General features: G+C 37.3%; 2 protein-coding genes across 5 annotated transcripts in view; one reads left to right on the forward strand and one right to left on the reverse strand.

The window, feature by feature from the left end:
- Positions 1–21653, reverse strand: part of NBR1 (NBR1 autophagy cargo receptor) — a 51425-nt gene that overhangs the window by 19409 nt on the left and 10363 nt on the right. The gene's annotated exons all lie outside the window — the stretch shown is intronic.
- Positions 391–21428, forward strand: BRCA1 (BRCA1 DNA repair associated). 4 transcript variants are annotated; one of them, XM_052700286.1, is made up of 21 exons: positions 391–429; positions 1262–1361; positions 3099–3152; positions 3426–3506; positions 3899–3987; positions 4078–4220; positions 5175–5283; positions 6229–6274; positions 6520–6638; positions 7153–10494; positions 11161–11246; positions 12354–12528; positions 13285–13610; positions 14652–14739; positions 15542–15619; positions 15925–15965; positions 17342–17425; positions 17856–17910; positions 18243–18316; positions 18717–18777; positions 19794–21428. In XM_052700286.1, exons 2-21 carry the CDS (start codon positions 1282–1284, stop codon positions 19895–19897), a joined length of 5235 nt encoding a protein of 1744 aa, XP_052556246.1. In that variant the 5' UTR covers positions 391–429; positions 1262–1281; the 3' UTR covers positions 19898–21428. The 4 variants fall into 4 exon arrangements, with proteins under 4 accessions (XP_052556246.1, XP_052556247.1, XP_052556248.1 ...); XM_052700287.1 differs by having other exon boundaries at positions 6523–6638; XM_052700288.1 differs by having other exon boundaries at positions 5178–5283.

The following is a 21653-nucleotide window of genomic DNA, read 5'->3' on the forward strand; positions in this document are numbered from 1 at the left end:
TTTCCGGGACTCCTACCATGCCATTCCTCTTCCGGGAGCGGGGCCATCCAGTAGAACCAATCAAACGCGTTCTTTTCTGTCCTGCCTCATTGTGGCCGGATAGGGAGCCGCACGCGCCAGAAAAGGAGCGAATAGGATGGTGCCTCTCGGGCCACGTGATATAAACTGGGCGCAGGATTGGCTTTTTAGTGCGCCGGTTTCTGCCTTGACGGAAAGGGCGCGAAGTGTGACATGGTAGAAGTGAGCGGGTTAGTGGAGCTGGGCCTGTTTTGGTCTTTTCTGCTGTAGGGTCCTGAGATGCTGCCGCACGATGGCTGAAACGTTTGGGTTTTTTTGTTTGTTTGTTGTTGTTTTTTTTTTAATAGGGTAGGCTGCATGGTGCGTGGTGACCTCTCCCGGTCGGTGTTGACGGTCCCCAGGGTCCCTTAGGTAAGTGCTCTTGCTGCCTCCTCTGCGTCTGCATCTGCCTTGAAAGCTCCTTCAGCTCGCAGACGCGCTTGTGGGCTCGCTTGCTGAATTTCTGCTGAATGCTGTTCCTGTCAGCCTGATTTGGCTAGCCCTGGGCTGTGAGGCAGAATGGATTTTAACTGAATGTGCAGAGTAAGCCTTACTCAAAAAAGAATCGTGAAATGGTTGGGTTGGAAGGGACTTTGCAGCCCCTGCCAAACTTACCCCAAATCGGGATGCTCAGGGTCCCATCCAACCTGCCCTTGGACACCTCCAGGGACACCCACACTGCTCTGGGCAGTAGTGCCAGGACCTCACCACCTCTGAGTAAAGAATTTCTTCCTCACATCTGACCTAAATCTTTCCTTTTAATATTAAATCATTCTGTCTTGTCCTTTCCTACCTCTCCATGTAAGAAGTCTATCTCTTTCCTGTCTGTAAGCACCCTTAGAGTACTGGAAGGCCACAGTGAGGTTTCCTTGCAGCCTTCTCTTCTCCAGGCTGACCAAGCCCAGCTCCTTTGGCACATATTTGTAGGAGAGATGCTCCAAGTATCCTTATGGCCTTCTCTAGATCTGCTCCCCTCAAACCATGTCTTATTCTGGGATCCCCAGGCCTGGATGCAGTGCTGCTGATGTGGCCTCACGAGGACAGCACAGAGGAGGACAGTCCCTTCCCTTACCTACCCCTATGTTGATGCAGCCCAGGATACAGTTGGCCTATGTCATTTCATGTATCTTGGGAAAGCTACATGGAAGAAAGCATGATCACTGAATGCAACAGATCTGAAACAATACTTTCTGTTTGTCTGTAGAGTGTTTTGGTGTCTGAAGGATGGACTTGTCAGTGATTGCCATTGGGGATGTGCAAAATGTGCTTTCAGCCATGCAGAAGAACTTGGAGTGTCCAGTCTGGTAGGCATTAAAATAATTAACATGCTCTTTATTTTTCTCTCTTCTGTTCAAGCATTTTGTCAATACCGTGGTCATGAGAAAACACAAAGAATAATGTTATTAAAACACAGTACATTGATAAGTAAGAGTAAATTTGTGACAGGAGGTACATTTTGTTCCTGTATTCCAGTAAATATTTCTTATATATTGCAACCTAAAAGTATCAGTGCTCTATCCAGGTGGGGGAAAAAATTAGCTGATTAGAGCATTGTTTGCATGCTAGCCTGGATATTTGTCATTTGTTTCTAAAAGTTAAGCACAGTTCATAGTTTTTTAAATGCAGAGAAATACTAAAATGGCACAGGTTTCAGTTCAAGCCTAGCTATTTAGGATGCATGATAGTCCTTTAAAAGACTTGCATCTGTTGAACCAAAATGCTTAAGTTTATTTTGTCTGTGGTGGAAAATGTTTTTAAATCCTTTAATCGTTCTAGATGCATTTAACATTTGCTTCTCCAAAGGCAAAAAAGTAAAATAAAATCCTTGTTGATGATAACATCTGCAAAGCCACAGAGCAGAAAATGTAGAATGTCTATTAAAAAAAAAAAAAAGAAAAATAAAAGACCTTGCATCCAAACTCTTCTGAGGAGGCAGCTGGATTCTTGCTGAGACATTGCCATTGAATGGGTGGTTTGTCTATTAATTGACTTAGAAAAAATAATGTTACAAGAGCTAAAACTGAAACCATTTCCTTCATCTGCTGTTCTTTAGGCATAATGGTATAATTTTCCATTTATTTATTTTTTTAATTAGAGCAAATTAAAATATTAAAATGTTTCAAAATATGCCTAAATGAGATTGAATGAATAATGAATACCAAAGTGATGCTGAAGCTAGTTTTGACACTTTGCCTAATAGCAAAAAGTAAATCTACAAGTTAAGGAGATTTGTCTTTGTAGGTTTTATCCAAATTAGGCTTTTGTAAGTAGTTTACATGATGATTCCAATTAAAAGAATGCATGTTGCTGAGTTGTAGACAGAACAGTCACAGAGAAACTGCCTCATGTATATTCCTAGTCTATAAAACTTAGGAGAACCTTCTAACATAACTGCAGCTGGTAATGTAGGCATAAGCCTAAGATTATAACTTTTTAGTATGTGTTCAAGGTAGATTATGCTTTAAGGTGAGGTCAGCAAGAGAATCGGTTAAAGCTTTTTTTACAGCCCTAATATAAAGTTGAACATTAATTTTCACACTGTACTAGATAAAAATGGGTTTAGAATAGAAAAAGTGGGGGAAACAACCTAAATATTATTCGCATTAACGTATCTGTGGATTTGATTCACATATATGTTGTAGGAATCCAGTGGACTCCTGAACCTCTGCTTTACACTGTGCTCTGCTCTCGACACAGGAGGTCACAGTTGAAAAAGAATCTGTTAGTGTTCTAATACTGAGTTTCCTCCTTTGCTGGATAACATCTCTAGAAAATGTGATCTCTTTGCCAGAGAAATGTGAAGATTGTGGAGAGCAATTGATAACATCTGTTTCATATAATAACAATTTTGATACTGTCCTTGGTTCTCAAATGGGAAATGATCAAATCTGGTATATTTCTCTTTACCATTGTGATATTTTTTTTTTAAAGATTTTTTTTAAAGTCCTCAAAAATGATTGTATTTCTGAATTTTGTACTGTTGCTATTTTTAAGCAAGAACACAGAAGTTACGTTTTTCTTTTTCCTTTTTCTTTCTACAGTTTGGATGTGATAAAAGAGCCAGTCTCAACAAAATGTGATCACATATTCTGCAGGTAGGTTTGCAAACTTAAAATCATAGTGCCTAGTGAGCCTGTTCTTATTCTCCACGTATACTTCTCTTCACTGCTACTGATGTATATTGTGTTTTGATTACCCGGTCTATAGCTTCTAAAGTGGAAAAGTCCATTCTGAAATAACTGCAGATGTACAGATATGTCAAAGTGGATCAATGAATTCATCTTAACATTAGAACAAGAATAGAGGAATTCAGAGTAATAATGAAGAATATCTACTAAGTGGTACATTGTGATTATTCTTTTCTCTAGGTTTTGCATGTTTAAACTCCTCAGCAAAAAGAAAAAGGGTGTAATACAGTGTCCTCTGTGTAAGACTGAAGTTACCAAGAGGTAATGCATCTTTGCAAGTGCACTTGGGGATAAGAAGTTTTCTCTAAGGAAAAGATGAATTATTGCCTCGTAGCAGAAATGCTAAGTCACTGTTTGAGACAGTAAGTGCTACTAAGTATAGGTAGTATTATTCTTCAGTCATTATAACTAGTTTCTTTGTGCTAGGTGTATGTGAGGGACAGTACTATGACAATTTTCCTTTACGATAATGTTTTAATTCTGGCAGTGGGCTGTTTTAGGGAGTTGTACTACTTGGCAGCAGTTATTTTGTCGTTTCATCTGCCAGTCTGCGGTTTTGCTCCTTCTTTGTTAACTCTAAATTCTAAGAGAGCTATTGTGAGCTATCCCATACATTTTTCTTAGAAACATTTCATATGGTGATGTTATTTCAGAAGTCTCAAAGAAAATTCCAGATTTAAGCAGCTGATTGAAGGATTGTTAGAAGCTATCAGTGCATTTGAGCTTGACACTGGAGTAAAATGTAAGTATTGTGATTATTTATGGGAATAAGTAATACGTATTGTCTTGCGAAGTGTGAGAAAATATTTTTGTATCTTCTTTGTCTTTTCAGTTTTAAGCAGTCATTTTCCTAAAACGTCCACAGAAGCTGCTAGTGCCGAGCTCCTGGGTAATAACCGTTCTGTCATCCAGAGTAAGGGTTTCAGAAACAGGAAAATATCTGCTAAAGAAAATGGACAAGACAGCTATACCTTGGTGACTTTTTTTGTGGAATTTATTTTTTAATTGCTCTGCTGTTGTTTGTGGGTTTTTTAACTTGGAATGTGTGTATACGTAGATGAATGGAATGGTTTTTGGTTTGCTCTCAAATCCCTGTTTTGCTTGAATATTATTCTAGATAAGGACATCTAAATACTTCTGTCTTTGAAGTGCTGTTTATAGAAAATGAGTTGAGCTTGAAAAATATAATGTTACTGCAATAAATATATTGTCAAAACTAGGTTCAAAAGCTTTTCTTTTTTTTTTTTTTTTTTTTCCTCCTCTACAACTTATTTGATAAGGCTGACAAATGAGTATTCCTAAAAGCATTTTTTATTTATTTATTTATTTTTTTAATTTCCAGCTTTGGGTGATTGCTATGTGTATAGAATCATAAAATCATACAATGGTTTGGGTTGGAAGGAACCTTTAAGATCATCTAGTCGTAACACCCATGCTATAGGCAAGGACAGCTCTGTCTAGACCAGGTTGCTCAAAGTCCTGTTCAGCCTGGCGTTGAATGCTTTTAGGAAGAGGGCATTCACAACCTGGGTAACCTGTTTCAGTGTTTCATCATCCTCACAGTGAAGAATTTCTTCCTAAGTGTACCCTCTTCCAGTTTAAAACCATTTCCCCTTGTCCTGTTTCTACCTGCCCTTATAAAAAGTTCCTCCCCAACTTCTCAGTATGAGTCTGTTCATGATGCATTATTAATCTTTCTTACTTCATTTACCCGGTACCAGATAGGATATTAAGTATGATAAAATTGTTAATGATTGGAGCTTTGGAGGAGTTTGTAGTAAATTCCATTCCTGATTTGAGTATGATAAATTGGATATTTTAGAATTTTGTATTCAAAGAGGCTGTGCTCTATGCAGTTTAAGTAATTCTAATATTTTTTTTTAATAACCTACTGTTATTAATAACTATTTCATTCTAATCTCCTGTCAGCAGGAAGCTAATGTGGATCCACAGCTTACAGATAACAGGGTCGAAGAGCGTTACCTAACACGCAAAAAACAGAAGCGTGGCATTGGAAGAGGTGTACTTATAGAGCTTGGTAAGAGCTGTAGCATGTACATACGAGCTTGCTGAGCTTGTGTCTAACACTTCCAAAGTAATGGAAGGTGTTGAAATTCAGTCTTTTTAAGCGCTAATTTCTATTCAACACCTGAAGTGCAAACAAAGGAGATTACACAGACTAAACAGATTTACCAAAGGTGGTAAATGAAAGTACTTTTTATATGGTTTATTGCATTACTGGAAAAATCCAAGGCTCAGTGTACAAGATCCAGAGAAGACAACTGCAGAAGTAAAATGTTTTTTATTACTAAAAATGATTACTGCTGTTGTCTACAGACTAAGACTTGTTTGTTAGTACTTAGGGCCGTATTTCTTAAATATATTTAAGAATGATATGTGAGAAAATATTTCTACTTGTTCTGGCTTTTCAGATCTCCGTTTCTACCTGATGCTGAGTGCTTCAGAAATGATGATGTGTAGTAAATAGTTGTTCTTAGTTTATTTTTTGTTTCTTTCCCTGTTCCTTCAACATAGCAAGTGTTCATTTTAATAGGTAGTATTCATTACCTTGGTTTTTGGGTTTGTTTGTTTTTTTTCCCCCTTTTTGTTTATGCTAATATCAAGCAAAGAATCTGAGACACATTGCTCTGATTTCTGGTTTTAAATTCTAGATGATGGCAGCTGTTTCTGTACAAATTTGGAAATTAGAACTGTTGCTAACTCCTATTTTATCAGTATTTATTGTATTTAAAAACATCATATCGTGGATGTGATAACACAACTTTATATCAGAGTTGTATTTGCACATAGAAACTGTAATAATTAAAGTCAAGTGAACTTGATCTCATCGGATAAAATTTGAAAAAGTCTACCTCTATAAAGAACTAAAGCATGCACGCTTCTGTGATGATAAAAACTGAATCTGACAAGAAATCTTCCTCTGAATCATTCCAAAGAAGAGTAACAGCTAACTTGTTTTTAGGCACTGATTCCTCTGAAGAGCTTTTTATGCTGGCAAGCGATACTGGGTAAGTAGATGTTATTGAAGATTTAGTATTTTTTTTTTTTTTGAAAATAACAGTTCAGCATTCTTGAGTTGTAGCAAGGGTTAATCATGCGTGATTGTCTCTACTCAGCAGCCTGATTTCTCCAAAAGCTCCTTCCAAGAACAAAAAGGAGAAAATTTAAATACAGGCTCCTGTTACAACATAATGGAAGTTACCTCTGTAATGAAAGTAGGGTGTTGGTTTTGTTTCCTCCTTAAACTTCTCAGCAGGTTAGAAGACAAAGAAGAGCTAGAAGAATTTAAGAGTGCTGAGAAGTATGGAAGTTCTTGCAATACACAGTCACTCAAGCTGGGTGCTGAAGAAATAACTTTACCAGATATCATAGGTATGTTTGTTATTTTAGTGACAAAAATATTGAGAGGAAAGCTTGAAAGCTTGAAGCCACAAGTTAGTGTTTTGCTTTTACGTTATTAAATGTATACTCTTGCAGTACTGTATTCTGTAGTTCTATTGATGCCTACTTCTAGTAACATTATAATATAAGGCAATGCCTGTAGACTACATGCTGGATGTGGATATTTTGTGTAGAGGCACAGAAGGATCTAAGTGCAAAGCTAATTCTGTTCTACATAAACCGTTATATTATCCCTCATAATGTAAGTTGAGATAAGTATCTAGTAATTCATGGAAGGAGTTGGATGAATGTATGTCATATGTAATTTGTTTTTTTTTAATTATTTTTTTTATTTTTTTAACCTTTCTCTTGAGAGTGGTTTGTTCAGTGTAATATTGTGTTTTGGAGGGAAACGAGCAGTTCTTAAAATCAAAAGTTATTAAGCTTGTCGTTCTCATGCATTTAAAATAGGGCTTAATAATTTATAACATTTATAAATCTTCAGGTGAAACTGATTTCTTGAAGGAAGCTTTGAGCAAGAAAAGCATGCTGAACATCACTGAACATGTCAAATCTAACCGCGTAAATACAATTGAGGGTCAGAGTTCTCCTTCAAATGTTTTTGATGCAGACCTACTCACAGAGCAGTGTGATGGAATAGGTAATGCTAGTCCCTTAAAGAATAATCACACATCTTTCTCTAATAATGCAGAAGAAATGGATGCAGAGGAGTCTCTGTGCAGTAGTAAAAACCAAGAGCTTGACTTTGAAGATGGCTCAGAAAGTACTCTGGATAAAATAAAAGAGAAGCATATTTGTGTGCCAAGTGTGGAAGATGTAGAAATGTATGAACCCGTGAATGAGTCTTTACTTGAAAAAGAACTTCCTGTGGAGAAACTGCTTCAGCCGAAGATACCTCACTGTCCTACCCTGCATGAGGTCTCTAGAAAGAGACTGAAGCAAAGCATTCAGAAAGTCAATGAATGGTTTTCAAAAAGCAATGAGACTCTATCTTCCAGTTCATTCCAGAATGATCCTTCTGAAGCAACTGATGCTTCAGGTGAAGGAGATATTTCTCTATCAGATAAAGATTCATGTATTTCAGAGAAGACCAACCCTGTAGTAGATTCTGTGGAATTTGTAGTGTTTGAAAGAAGCAAGAGATGGCCAAAACAAACAACATATAGCATCAAAGACAAAATATTTGGGAAAACATATGAGAGAGGGAGGAAATCAAATCCCTCTATTATTTTGAGAGACGTTTTGCCTGCTGCAAAAAAAGAAGATGCGGCTGCTGAAGAGGAGTGCTTGAATAATTCCAGAGAAGACAGACTAAAACGAAAAAGGGAGCCTGCCCGTGTCCTTCAGCCTGAAGACTTCATTGAGAAGAAAGATCTAGAAGAGGCAGATAGATGCCCTCAGGGTATTAACTCCAGCCTTGAAGGTGCTGAGAAGAGAAAATGTGATGGAAATTCTGCTGTTAAAGAGAATCCCCTCCTTGAAAAAATAAAGGTTAGGATGCTAACAGAATTTGAGGAAGGAGGGAAAAATGCTATAGAAAAGGTGTCAGGCATGCCCTTTGATGGACAGCTGGAACTCAGTAACTCTGATCAGAAGAGCACTAAGAATGCATGTTCTGCAGCAAAAGGATGCAGACGTTCAACTAGAACAAGGTGTGCTATACGTTTAGTAGTTGACAGAAACCCAGATTCCTTTGGTCCAGATGAGCCACTGATTGATAGCTATCCAAGCAGTGAAGAACCAAATAAAGTTGATTGTGAGCAAAGACAAGTCAGACGCAGCAGGAGGCTTCAGCTGCTTTCTAAAGAGACAGGAAAAATGAGAATAACTAAGGAAGCAAGAAATTCTGACAGTGGCCCAGAAGGGTCTGTCTTTGGAGTTGAAAGGAATGTGTTAGTTCACAATTCCCAGTGCAAAGACTTGAGGAAGCAGCAGGATATACTGAATTGCACATCACTCACTGATCGGAATGGTGCTGATCTGGTAGCAAATGGAATACAGATTAGTCTGAAGAATTCAGCTGATATAACAAAAAACAGAAGTCTCTTCAATCCTACATTTTCTTGTCAGCATTCAAATTTTAATTCCCCTTCACTCAAAGCAGGTTCTCAAGAAGGGGAAATGCTAGGTAGACTTTTCCTCCTACAGTCTCCTTCAAAGACTGTTCTGGACACTGCTTCCATCCTGACTGAAGAGAAGAGGTCTGGGTCATGGACTGTTTTTCCCCAGGACAAAAGATGCTGTTCACAGAATGTTCCCGAGGACTTCAGAATTGAAAAGTCACCAATGGCTAAAAATGTTTCAGAATTGACCGTGGAAGCTGAAGACAGTGAGTTAGACATGCAACATCTGCGAAATACATTTAGGAGTTCAAAACGGCAGTCTTTTAGTCTTTATCCTGCTCCCATGAAGACATGTACCACAGATGATGTTGAAGCTGAAAAACTGAATACTCTGTGTCCTGATCAAGTAGAAAAAAGGCCTAGTAAATATTTTATGACAGAAAACTTACAAGAAAAGAAAACAACTGCGGAAAATTTGAGTAGTGTTTGTGAGAAGTTTAAGACGTGTGAATCTGCTTGTGTTAGTCCTGTGTCGTGCTCTGTCAGCAATGCTGAATGTGTGCATGCTGTGGAGCATCAAGAAGATATTTTAAATGTTGCAAATCATGGGAGTCTGACGACACTAGTAAGAATGTGTGCTACTAGGAATGAAGGCAGAAACAGACCGCAAGAGGGAGAGCAGGAGAGTGAAAAGACATTGTCAGCTGACATAGGGGTAGAAAGCAAATTGAGACTGAGTCCAGTCGGAAGCAAAAGAAATCTCAGTGATCGGAGTAATGCAGAAGAGCATGCTTTCCAAAGAACAGACCTGAACACAGTCAGTGAAACATACTTCAGTTCAGAAAGCAATCAAGTGGAAAATGCTGAAGTTGTTGATGGCAAAGCACCAATGCAACTTTTTCAGCCCAGTCCAATGGTTTGCCCTACAGCTTCTCAACAAAATCCAGCTGAGTTCAACTGCAGAGTCACTGAAAAAAAAATCAGCAAAAAAGAGGGAAGTCTGGTAAAGGGCAATGAAGAGCGACTAATCCAAACTGTCAGCACAGGGTTGTCAGAGTATTTAGTTGGGGAGGCACTAGAAGAATCTCTTAAAGTCCACAGTGATTTTACGGATCTGTCTGAAACCCCTGATGGCTTACTGTGTTCTGACAATGATACTGAAGATAGTGCCAGTTTTTATGTAACTAATAGGAAAGACACATCTGCTGTGTTCGTAAAAAGAAGCAGTGCTGCCCTGGTGAACATAGTAAATGATTCAGTTGTTAGCTGTAAGCCAAGATCTGAAGGTATTCAGAGGTCTCAGAGAAGAGCCCAGAAACTGCAATCTTCAGATGAAGAATCTAGTGAGGATGAAGATTTACCATGTTTTCAGGAATTAATGTTCGGCAAATCAGTAAGCACACCTTTGCAGATCAAAAAACAGGTGACATCTGTGGTACAGTCTTCAGCAAATCCCAGCATGTTGCCTCGCAGTGAATGTCTTAATGAAAATAATGAACAGAAAACACTTGAAGCTGCCCTAAGCAATGAGTGTGTTTCACCAAACCAGGAGTCAGAATGCTCTGTGAAGTTATTTTCTTCCCAGTCTAACATATCTGAAGAATCAGTTGATGGAGCACAGGAGCTGAGGAAGACTTTAACACAAGTGAGCGACGTAAATAAGAGTAAGGAAGCTCTTCAAAGTTGCAGTGGAGGGCTGAAGAGAAGAAAAGATGACTCCAATGATGAGTACCAAGAAGATCCAAATATGGGGGCAAACCTAGGTACAAACCAAGATTTTTATCTCTGCAGCTGTGTTAGTAATATCATTGGGTGCTTGATGTTTGCATGGGAACTTTGTGGGCTTGCTTTTGTAAAGTAATATGTCAGCTATGGACAATCAAACAGAACAGGAAAAAAATCAGCCCTTGGTGACTGATTTCCTGACAATTAGTGTGGTAAAATTCTCTGTTCGGAGAAAAAAATGAATGGACCAGGCCCCAGAGGACAGCTAGAATCTGTCTAGTGGGAGTTAATTTTTGACTGGAAATACTAGTGTTGCTATTGCAATGGCGAGACTTGGATCTATCAGCAGAATTTCATAGAGTCTACCTAAGCTATTACTGCAGATGAAATGTTTGTTGAAATTGGCTGTAGAATTCTGAAGTAATTGTTTTGATATTTTTATGACTTAAGTATTTAGAACTCTCATTACTGTTAAAACCATTTACCTTGACTTCTGCTTATTTTTCCATAACTGTGGCATGATATTCTTTGGAATGTTCACTTGAAGTAGATCTTTGCTTCTCACTTAAGTCTTTCCCAACCTTCTCCTTTTATCTTTACAGTTAACAGTTGGCTAAGAGGTCTGTGTGATAAGAGAAACTGTGGATGGTTATTGTTAGATTTTCTTTTCTAATTAACTTGGGTTTTCTTTCCTCTCTTTCAAGGTGAAGCATCTGGATATGACAGTGAAACAAGTCGTGTAGAGGATTCACATGAACCATTTTCTCAGGATGAAATTCTTTCTACACAGGTAGTTTATGTTCAGCATTCCAGAAGTAGTTTATGTACGTTTCCAGTATAATTGGCTAGTATGCGTTCTAGGATATAAGCGAAAGCTGCAAAGTCAGTGCAGTGGGAGGCAGCTTTCAGTGTGATTCTTTGTGCAGCTGGGTTATGTTCATAACCATAGTAAAGCATAATTAATCAAGAACTGTGGAACTGCTTCTATGCCATTATTTTTCCTACTGTTTTCCATGGTGACATTACATTCTAATGGATGTAACCTTGTTATGTGGTATTGATTACAGTGCTTAATTGCAGGAGATGCTTGTTGTTAAATCTCCGTACTTGACCAATGCTGGAAGCCTCAGATTTTCTTACATTTGTCTTTTTTTTTGATGGTGACTTACAATAATTGGTGATAATTTGAGAAAAGAAGGCTGAGAGGGGACCTGATCCAGGTCTATAAGTATCTAAGGTGTGGGGGGCAGAATGGTGAGGCTGGACTCTTTTCAGTGGTGAGTGGAGACAGGACAAGGGGAAACGGCCGGAAACTGCACCATAGGAAGTTCCACACAAATGTGCGCAAGAACTTCTTTACAGTGAGGGTGACGGAGCACTGGAACAGGCTGCCCAGGGGGGTTGTGGAGTCTCTTTCTCTGGAGATATTCAAGACCTGCCTGGACGCCTACCTGTGCGACCTGGTGTAGGGAACCTGCTTTGGCATGGGAGTTGGACTTGATGATCTCCGGAGGTCCCTTCCAACCCCTACAATTCTGTGATTCTGTATAATATAGACCAGCAAATCATGTCCTTATGTTTAGAGGCATAGAGTCTTTACCTTTTAAGGGTGAAGATTAAAAAAGCATTCAGTATCAGAATATTACGGAATAGTACATATGTAAAACTTACAAAGCACTGTTCATTGTACATTGACTCTATCTCTTCTCAAATATTTTGTTTTGATACAGCACGTGTTCACTATCTGTTACGCTAAAAGCACTGTAGCTGCCTATTAAGCATGTAGTAACAAGTAATTCAAAATTATTCTGATACTTTACAAAGCACTTGAAAAAATCTAATCATACTATTTAAAACTGGGTTTGCTAACACTGGCACAATTGTCTATCGCTTGCAGCAGAAGAATGCTATGCAGAATAACCTAAAAAAGCTACAAGAAGAAATGGCTGTGCTTGAGGCAGTGCTAAAGCAGCATGCAAGTCAGGACACTGAGGTATTGCCCTTATGTAGAGAAGTGCCATATTCCGGTAGTGGAGGAACGCTTGGAGTGGAGCAGATGAGACAAGAAACGGGTAAATAGCAAGGAAAACCTGGGATTCAAAGCTATTTAGTGACTTATCATGCCTTTATTGTGTATGGTTTTTACTGTGGTTCTATTGTATCTTGTTAATGTTTTAAGCTGAAAATAATCACAGTGTAATTAACACTGAGAGACTGGTTGGTTAGTCTTTAATCCACACTCAGTTAATAAGGCACATTGAATTGCATGAATTTACTGCAGTATGAGAATATTCTGTCAGTTCATAGAACAGATTTTGAAATGTGACATTGCTAAATCCAGTAAGCAAAACCACTATAGTTAACTACAAATAAAATGTTGGAGAATTAATTCAGCAAACTAATGATTAGTTTACTTCAGAGCAGAAAATTAATACAATTTTTTGTTTATGCTAGAATACAGATTTCTGGCTCATAAAAGCCTAAACTGATCAGTTATTGACAGTTTATTACAAATTATGGGCACCTTCCAGCTGTCAAATAAATGCCCTTCTACTGCTTGTGAACACAGATATGGTAACGTGGTATTCAATGTAACACACTAAATAGTGCAATTTTGCTATTGGCCTGTTTAATACTCTGCTCTAGCCACATGATACATTAACTGAAATCTTACTTTTGTAAATGACAATATCTGAAATAGCGAAAAATAAGCAAACAAATAAGCACAGAAGATTACTCCCGCGTGTAAATTTAAAAGGTGACACAACAGCTTTCCACTATGAATGAAATGAGAAATTATTTAAAGGTTTATTTCTCTTCTCCTCTAGAAAATGCATCTGAGCATGACTCTGAGACCAAGCTAAGTAAGGCACCTGTTTTATCAGTTCTCTGCAGAAATGTGACCAGCAATCCAAATAGCTCTTCCTCCTCTGTAAAGCACCCTTGCCCTCAAACTGCACAAACAACAAATAATTCTGCTGTAGCTCAGTGTGATAACAAAAGCAGTGTTCGAGTACGTGAATCAAAGAGAAATGTATGTTTTCCTACATCTGTATTGCACAATGCAGCTGGGAAAGAAAATGCTGCAAGTTCAGATACAACTTACAGGACAGAAATGTCAATTGTGGCATCCGGTCTGAATCAAAGTGAACATGTGAGTATATTTTGGAATGTTTGGAGACTCACTGTTAATAAACCCATTGATCGCTGTAGTCCTCAATATAGAGATTAGATCCTATAGAGGAAACTAATCTTACAGGAATTACTGTTTGTGACTATGGTAACCAAGTCAAACTTGGTTGGACACTCATAAAAAAAATATGAAGACTGAGGCCTAAAAACAGCACTAGGAAGCTTAGAGAAGTCTGAACATTTTAGGAGACTTTCTACTGTTTAGGAGGAAAATGTTATTCCAAAACATGTTTTGGAATATTTAGAATGTCTTGGCAAACAAATGCTGCAGTGCCTGCTCTTCTAAAGATTTCTAAAGTAAGATGCATACAAAGATCATAAAAATCGACTTGTCAGCTTCATAAATACCATATTGTTCTAATGCAATCATATTGCTCAATTCAGGCCCACTATTGTTTAAATTTACAGTTATAATTCAGTCAGCTTTTGGAATTAATTTTCAATTAGTAAAAAAAAAGCAAACAGTGTTTTTGTTTTTGTTTTCCAAAAATTACCTGGCTTAAGACTGTAATCATAAGGAATGAAACAATCTGCTTTCCTCTCAGTATTTATTTATAGTGTTTGGTGGTCTGATGACAAAGTACAGTGGAGAACATTAGGGGAATTAGGGGGAAAAAGGCTTTCCTACATCTTTATATTTGTTAGTAAACTTTTCAGAAATAAAATTGCAATTAATAAGTACTAAAAATTTAGTTGTACTGATTTTTGTTCATTATTGTTTGCCTGTTAAGTAATGTTCTAATTTATATGGTTGGGGGATGGAAGGTAGCTGCTTTTGCAGGATTTAAGCTAATAGTGTGCATAGCAGCTTTATATAAGGAGAAGGTAACTTTGATATTTTTTAAATATGTATTAGAATGTATTTATATTTGTTAAATGTGTGCCAACACAAATAAAAAACATGAACTTAAAGTAGCTACTTTATTTTCCCTTGAACTGGAATTGTTTGTTTGTTTGTTTTTAACATGTTTTGCTAGCTGTTCATTTTCTAACTACTTTTCAGTTGATGGTCCAGAAGTTTGCCAGAAAAACTCAGAGCACTTTCTCTAATCACATTACAGATGGAACGACCCATGTCATAATGAAAACAGGTTTGTTGGGAGTGATGTGAATAAACCCCATATTTACACAATTAAAAAAGCTACACTAACAACTAACCAACAAGAAGATGGTTTGGCAATAAATTTAAATAAGTTAAGGGAGATGATTTTTTGTGTATTTACTTTTGGGTATACAAATCTATAATTCACAGAATCAGTGAAGGAGTGTTTTGTTTCTTTGTGTGCTTTTAAAAACTTGCTAGAAAAAAATATTTTGAGCCAAATCTGAATGCAGGCATGCTATATTCTGTTATAGAAGCACTTCTGAATGGCTCATGTTTGGATACAAACTCACTTGAGCGAGTCATTACTGCTCTTAAAAACTAACATAAAAAGGGAGCCGGAAAGTCCTGTTATTCTTCATAAATGCAATTATTTTTGTGTCTTTTCTCCACGTATCATAAATAGCATGACCACATTGTTTAGGAGAGCAACATTGTTCTGCCTTTGTACAAATACAGATGGGATGAACTGCCTTCTGAAAGTTGTACCAGTCTCAGTAGAGCAGAAGAGGAGCCTAGACAGCTAGTCATATAAATGTTTATTCTAATGTTAGGCACTGAATCCTCAGTTAGTATCCTGTGTTGTGGCAGTATTTGTGCGTTTCCTTGCCTTTCATCTGTACTGATTAGCTAAAAAAAGTGCTAGAACTTCTGAGCCTTTCTGGTCTTTAGTCTTGCTACTTCCCTTGCCTTGCTTAGCAAGATTCTTTTGCTTTCAGGTACGAACTATCTGAAGTGCTTTTCACTAGTGGCAAAACTGAAAGATTGCTTTGCTCTTTTTTGCTCTGCAGATGAGGAGCTGGTATGTGAACGGACATTGAAGTACTTCCTGGGTATCGCAGGAAGAAAATGGGTAGTTAGTTACCAGTGTGAGTATAAGTTATTTTGAAGAAAAGTAGTCTCTGCCCTTCTACTACAAATGTACTCTCCTGTTGTTCCAAGTAAAACATATGTATATCTTTTCCTATCTTAAATGTGTTAGCATATTCAAAACAACACAACAGTAAGATCAAGCTTCTTTCTCTTCTGAATGTTTCCTTTTCTTCTCTTAAATAGCCACTTTGGATTCTTCTTTTCCCTGCCAATGGCCTTTTCTCCCTCTTAATTTAAATCTAAGTTGCATGGTATCAAATTTTGCTGGATAACATGATTCTGTTCTGATCTTTTTATTTAGGGATAATTCAGTCTTTTAAAGAAGGCAGGATACTGGATGAGGTAAGGTTTTTTTTGTTTGTTTTTAATTTGAGTGAAATGTCAGGTATGTAAATTATGTTTTTACATTGAAGCAATTGGTAACCTCAAATGTTGCCTAGGCATTTAATACATGAAAACTCAGCTGTGAAAACTGAAATTCTAGTTTTACCAGAAATCGTATTTTAATTATAGGTATTCAGTGTTGCTGAATACATAATGGGTCTCTATTATTTTTGGAACATCTTATAGGCACTTTTTTTAATAAGTGTTCCTATTGATGGATTACAGAATGGAGGAAAAGATCTACTGTCTGCCCAAACTAATAGCTATACATAGCTATAGATGTGCCTTTATAAATCTTTCGTTAAACTTTGTAGAAGACGATTACTGAAAACTTGTTCCGGTATTTAGTACATTTCCTAGAAGAAACTGCGTATTCGTTATGATACCATTTAAGGGGATTTTCTTGTGTGTGTGTGTTTCTGGGTAGTGATTGGATTTTTTTTTTTATTCTTCAAGTACAGATTTTTGGGGAATGTTGGATTAATGACACAATGCAGATTTTATGTATATTTACCAAGCAGAAATGCCCCCTTTCTGAACTGAAATCCATACACTCAGAAATATCTCAGCCGAAAGGGATATCAAAATCCTTCTCTGCCTGGGAAGAAAGGGGAAGTTGCTGGATAAATGACTGAGCGCTGTTAACCTTGTCACAAATTTTCACATTGCTTTGAGCAATGAGAAGACCCTCCAATTATAATGAAATCAATTGTGGGATTTTTTTGTTTGTTGTTTTCAAGTTAAAATAGACTTCTGTTCCTCGATCTTTTAGAATAGGCTACGTGGAAGTTCTAGAGAAGACTGGAGTGGAAAATAGTTTATTATAGAGTCAGGTATAGGCCTGAAATTATCAAATACTGCACTGTATTTGTTGTTAATCTATATGCTAAGTGAATGCCTTGAAATAAAATAGGTGTTGAAGTTTAAATATGTGCAGATAGCAATCAGTATAGATCCTTCATTTTTCTTTCTTTGTTTTTTTTCTTTGTTTTTTTTTTTTTTTTTTTTTTTTTTTTTTTTTTTTTTTTTTTTTATCAAATGAGACTTTCCTGATAAACTTTAGTTTTGGAATTTGTTGTTTCTATACTGTTTGCTGTATTTCTGTATCATTTGACTGATATCATGTATGATTCTTTAGTAATTGTAGGATGCTGCAGAAGTTCCATTACTGCTATCTATTTTTCTTTCTTGAAAACACTTAAAATCAAGTATATGAAGAAAAGTAAAAATTTCCAGTTCTGCAATCTTAACTTTCTCCTGTTCTACCCAGAACTCTGACCAGGAAAGCGTTCTCAGTCTCTGACATAAGGTTGTTTGCTTATGTTATGTTCCAGGAGAACTTTGAAGTTAAAGGAGATGTAATCAATGGCAGAAACCACCAGGGTCCTAAGAGGGCTAGGCAATCTCTCGCTGAAAAGGTATGAGCATATCAGGAAAGAAAATCCTATCTGGCCATGACTGTTCAAGGTATGTTGCAGCCTGCCTATCTGGAACATTTTCCAGTTCCTTATATATGGAGCTGTACAAATAGAGTGTATTTTCAGTGCCACTGGTAGAGCTCACCTTTCATGCATGAAAGTGACCTTCTGCGCTTAGAGTGGATGATATCTTTTTATAAAGTTAGTATACAACAGCACAAGCTTGACTTTTTTGTTTTTGTTTGTTTGTTTGTTTGTTTTATAATGTGCAAAACAAAAGAATTTCATGAAAAAATCTTCAGTTAAGCTTCGTGAAACAGTGCCTGGATCTTTAACCAGTTCTGGATGTGCAGTGAAACAAGCATGGTATAAGTGTTGTCCTGTAAATATATTGCACATGTATTCTATTAACACATTTCTTGTTTTTCAGATCTTTAAAGACTTTGAGATCTGCTGCTATGGACCTTTCACTGATATGACTGCAGGTATGTAGTTTTGAAAATCTCATTATTGAAATATTTATTTAAAATATAAAAATGTGAAGGAAGACTTTCTGCATTCACTGAGTTTTACATCTGACCTCTTGGATACTCTTGTTCTTCCTTTATCCTGATAATTCCAAAGCACTTACTCGGGATATAGATAGAACAGAAACAATGTTCCCCTCATTTTGGGAGTCCCCAGCAGGTTCATCAGGAAAATGCTCAGGTGGTTCTCCTATACTTCAAAACAGGCCTCTTATCTCGCTTTTAGTAGAGCGCTGTATTAAGACAGTTTATCTATCTTTTGTTGTTTTGTTTTGTTTTTCCTCCTCCAGGACATTTAGAATGGATAGTGGAGCTTTGTGGTGCCTCTGTAGTGAAACAACTTCATCTGTTCACGCACAAAGTAGTAAGTGTTAAAGGAATGTTGTGCTTAGTTACAAACCATTCACCATGTTAATTAAAGTACATGTTGAACGGTTAAGTGGCCTTCATGGGTTTGTCAAAGATGAATCCAAGTATTCTGTGCTGGCCAGATAACTAATCTCTATGGAAATCCACACTGAGGCTTCTTGCACTGGAAAGTGAGACTTTAGTTCCTTAAACTTAGGCACAGCATTCTTGGAGAAAAATAATGGAAGGGAAAAAAAAACTTATGTTCTCTTTCCACCACCTCTTGAAGTCCATTCAAGTGATGAAGCAGAGTCAGCCCAGTTATCACTCTGCCACTCACTGATGACAGGTGAGAGAGTCATTTAAAAACAGATAGATAACAGTAGCATTTTTATTTTCTTATCTTGGAATCCTAGAATTCTACTGCTGTTGTTGTTGTGCAGCCAGATGCTTGGATGGAAGGCACAAGTTATGAAGGTAAAACTACTTGTCATGGATTGTTTCATGGTACACGTTGAGTGTCTCAGTATCACCTCAGTGTTTTTAATAGTTAAATATCAGAGAGGTTTGTAGAGGAATGGAAATAAAACACTACTACTTGTGAAGGCAGAGGTAAGCTATGTTATTTCAAGAATCAGTCTTGTAAGGTGGTATGTCAGACAGTCTCATAGCTTGTTGTAACGATATGTAAATATGATTCTGTTGTTGTATGTATGCTGTAGGCTTGGTTGTCCTGCATGTTATTGACTTTACGGAAACCATTCTGACTGCTAAAAGCTCATGAAAGGTGGAAAAGCTTGTTATTGGAAGATTAGTAAGATCTAGTAGAAAGTCTTGGATGGGATATTCTCTTGGTCTGGAAAGAATATACAGTTACCAAGCACTAACTGATATCTGGAATGAAGAGGCTTTTCCAAGAAGAAGCCATGAGATTTTTGAAAGTGCAAGTGTTTCAGACTTCACTTTTAAAATGGGATGGTGGGAGTTGTGGGATGAATGGAAGCTAGTGAGCAATAAAACAATGGAGCAGGATAGTAATGTTGCAAATACAACAGCTGTTTCAATGGTACTGGGAAAAGAGAAAATCAAGACCCTGAAACAGTAACAGTATGGGAACACCTCAGTAATTTTTCTGTTGCTTCTCTTACCGAGATCATGTGGTCCATATACCTGAGTAGACAGGAACAGAGCCTCTGTCACTAGGTCCTAAATTCAAGGATAATGAGGACTACAGTCTCTGATTTTTAATGTTTATCCTGTGTTGTTCCAAGCTTCCTGCCAGGCCACTTGCTGAGCTTCTATTCTGTATGGAGCAGCAATACAGCCTGCACTGTTAAAAGTAATAGTAGTGTCACATTGTTGTTTTTAGAATCTTGATTTTTATCAAGGCTTTTAAGGTGTCAAAGCATATAGTTCACTGTGGAAGATATCAGTAAGCTCGCTTTAAATTTGCATAATTTATAATTGTTTTATCCTTCGTTTTTGTCTTGCAGCAATCCAGCAAAAGAACAATGTTGCTGTGGTGACTCGAGAGTGGGTGTTAGACAGCGTTGCTTGCTTTGAGTGTCAGGAGTTGGACGCTTACCTTGTGTCCTGAGACTGATCTGCAGTTCTTTTTCTGTTGCACAATTACTCAAGTATTAAGAACTATGGATTTCTAAGCAACAAGCAGAGATTATGTGCTTGTAGTAGTCTTTTTCAGAGTTAATAAGTACATATTTATTAACAATGAAAATACTTAAGTAACATCACTGTATAAATTACCACCTTTGTTGCCATCTTGTTCTTTAAAGATTAACATTTCTAATCTCAAAATAGTGCTTTAAAATTCATGTAAAGTAAATCAATAAGGTTAGAACCTAAATGGGGTGGGTGGGGGGGGAATCTAGAATATGGCCTCCTCAGAGAAACAGCAATGCATTATTTACCATCCCAGCCAGTTCCTGTCTATGTATTTAAGGACATCCTGGAGGCATACTTATTTACAAGAGTAATACTGGGCTCAGGTTTAATTAAAATATACTTGCATTCCTGAATAATCTTCATATCTTCATTTTTGCCTAAATACATACCCTGAATAAGGATATGTGTATTTCAGTATGAAGAAACACTATTTTGTGGTTAATGAATAATCTTAGGCTGTGGAGTACAGCCGTTTTGAAAACTACAAACAGCACTCCTGTTGTAGGACACTTTGATAACAGTTTAAACTATGTGATCACACAAGTGAGCTATACAACTTGTCCTTGATTCCTAATACAAACCAATTCTTAAAACAGCAAGCCTATGCCATTGTTCTGTTGCTCTTCTGAGTGTATGTGGCAACAAGGAAGAAATGATAAATAGAGGCACTTTATCCTAGTGACTTACAATAAGCTCTGTAAGAATCTGTTTCTAGTAGTCCCTATCTGCAGAATGAGACTGCAAAGAAGATATATTGCTTTTTATGGAAGAAAATATGTTGCTTCTTTGTTTCCAAGCAGTTCAACTTCACAAATAGTTCTCTACCTTCAGAGCCTGTTTTCATGAAGTTGGTTTTTTTTTTTAAAAAAAAAAAAAAAAAAAAAAAAAACTTACCGGTAAGTTAAGATCATCATTTGGTTCTTGAATAGCGTTAGATTATTTTTGAATCTTACATAAAATATGTTTATAAATGTTGCAGCGTTAAAATTGATTTTGGCCAGTGTCTCCCTTATTCACGTAAGAGCAGAACAAATCAGACATTGACAAAATGTCTGAAATCCAGCCTCATGCAGAGGGGCATGTAGAGGCAAAATTTGTGCTCTGACATCAAGCTCAGGCTATGAATTCATAGAAGCCTAGGTGCATTGGAGTGATGGTTCACTGTATGTGAGGTTTTCAAGACAACTTGAGGGTGAGACAGTTGACTCAGTGTTTTATGACCAGGGTGGAAAAGGACTAACTACAAGCTGTGCTGGGGCTCTCTTGCTGCCTCTTCACCAGAACAAATGAGTTAAATATTGCTGTGCAGCTGCCCTACCTTACCAGAGAAACTGTCAACAAACTATGTGTGCAAAGAAAGCTGTCCAGAACTTACTTTCTAATACATGAGAATGGAATCATGGTTGAAATTCATGTATGTTAAGAAAGTATGACTCTGTCTTGCATTGTTATTGACCATGCTTATGTGAGAGGCAGCAGCAGGTAAGGAGCCTATTACTAATTCAGACTGTCCTTTACATTTTGCTGCTAGGCAGCAAGAATTTATGCAGTGACAGAATCCACCCAGGTTACATTAATGTGGCTGGAATAAATGTGTAATTGCTATTTGCTCCATAGCTGTTGTGGAGCCTGCAGACTGAAGCAATAGGGAGAGGGTCTGGGGCCTGTAG

This window comes from Tympanuchus pallidicinctus, unplaced genomic scaffold (genome assembly GCF_026119805.1).
Source record: "Tympanuchus pallidicinctus isolate F22 unplaced genomic scaffold, pur_lepc_1.0 scaffold39, whole genome shotgun sequence".
NCBI lineage: Eukaryota > Metazoa > Chordata > Aves > Galliformes > Phasianidae > Tympanuchus > Tympanuchus pallidicinctus.

Coding starts and splice junctions, on each gene's coding strand:
- BRCA1 (XM_052700286.1), top strand. CDS start 1,282: ATGGACTTGTCAGTGATTGCCATTGGGGATGTGCAAAATGTGCTTTCA. Junction 5,284..6,228: donor AGGTGTACTTATAGAGCTTG/GTAAGAGCTGTA, acceptor ACTTGTTTTTAG/GCACTGATTCCTCTGAAGAG. Junction 6,639..7,152: donor AACTTTACCAGATATCATAG/GTATGTTTGTTA, acceptor ATAAATCTTCAG/GTGAAACTGATTTCTTGAAG.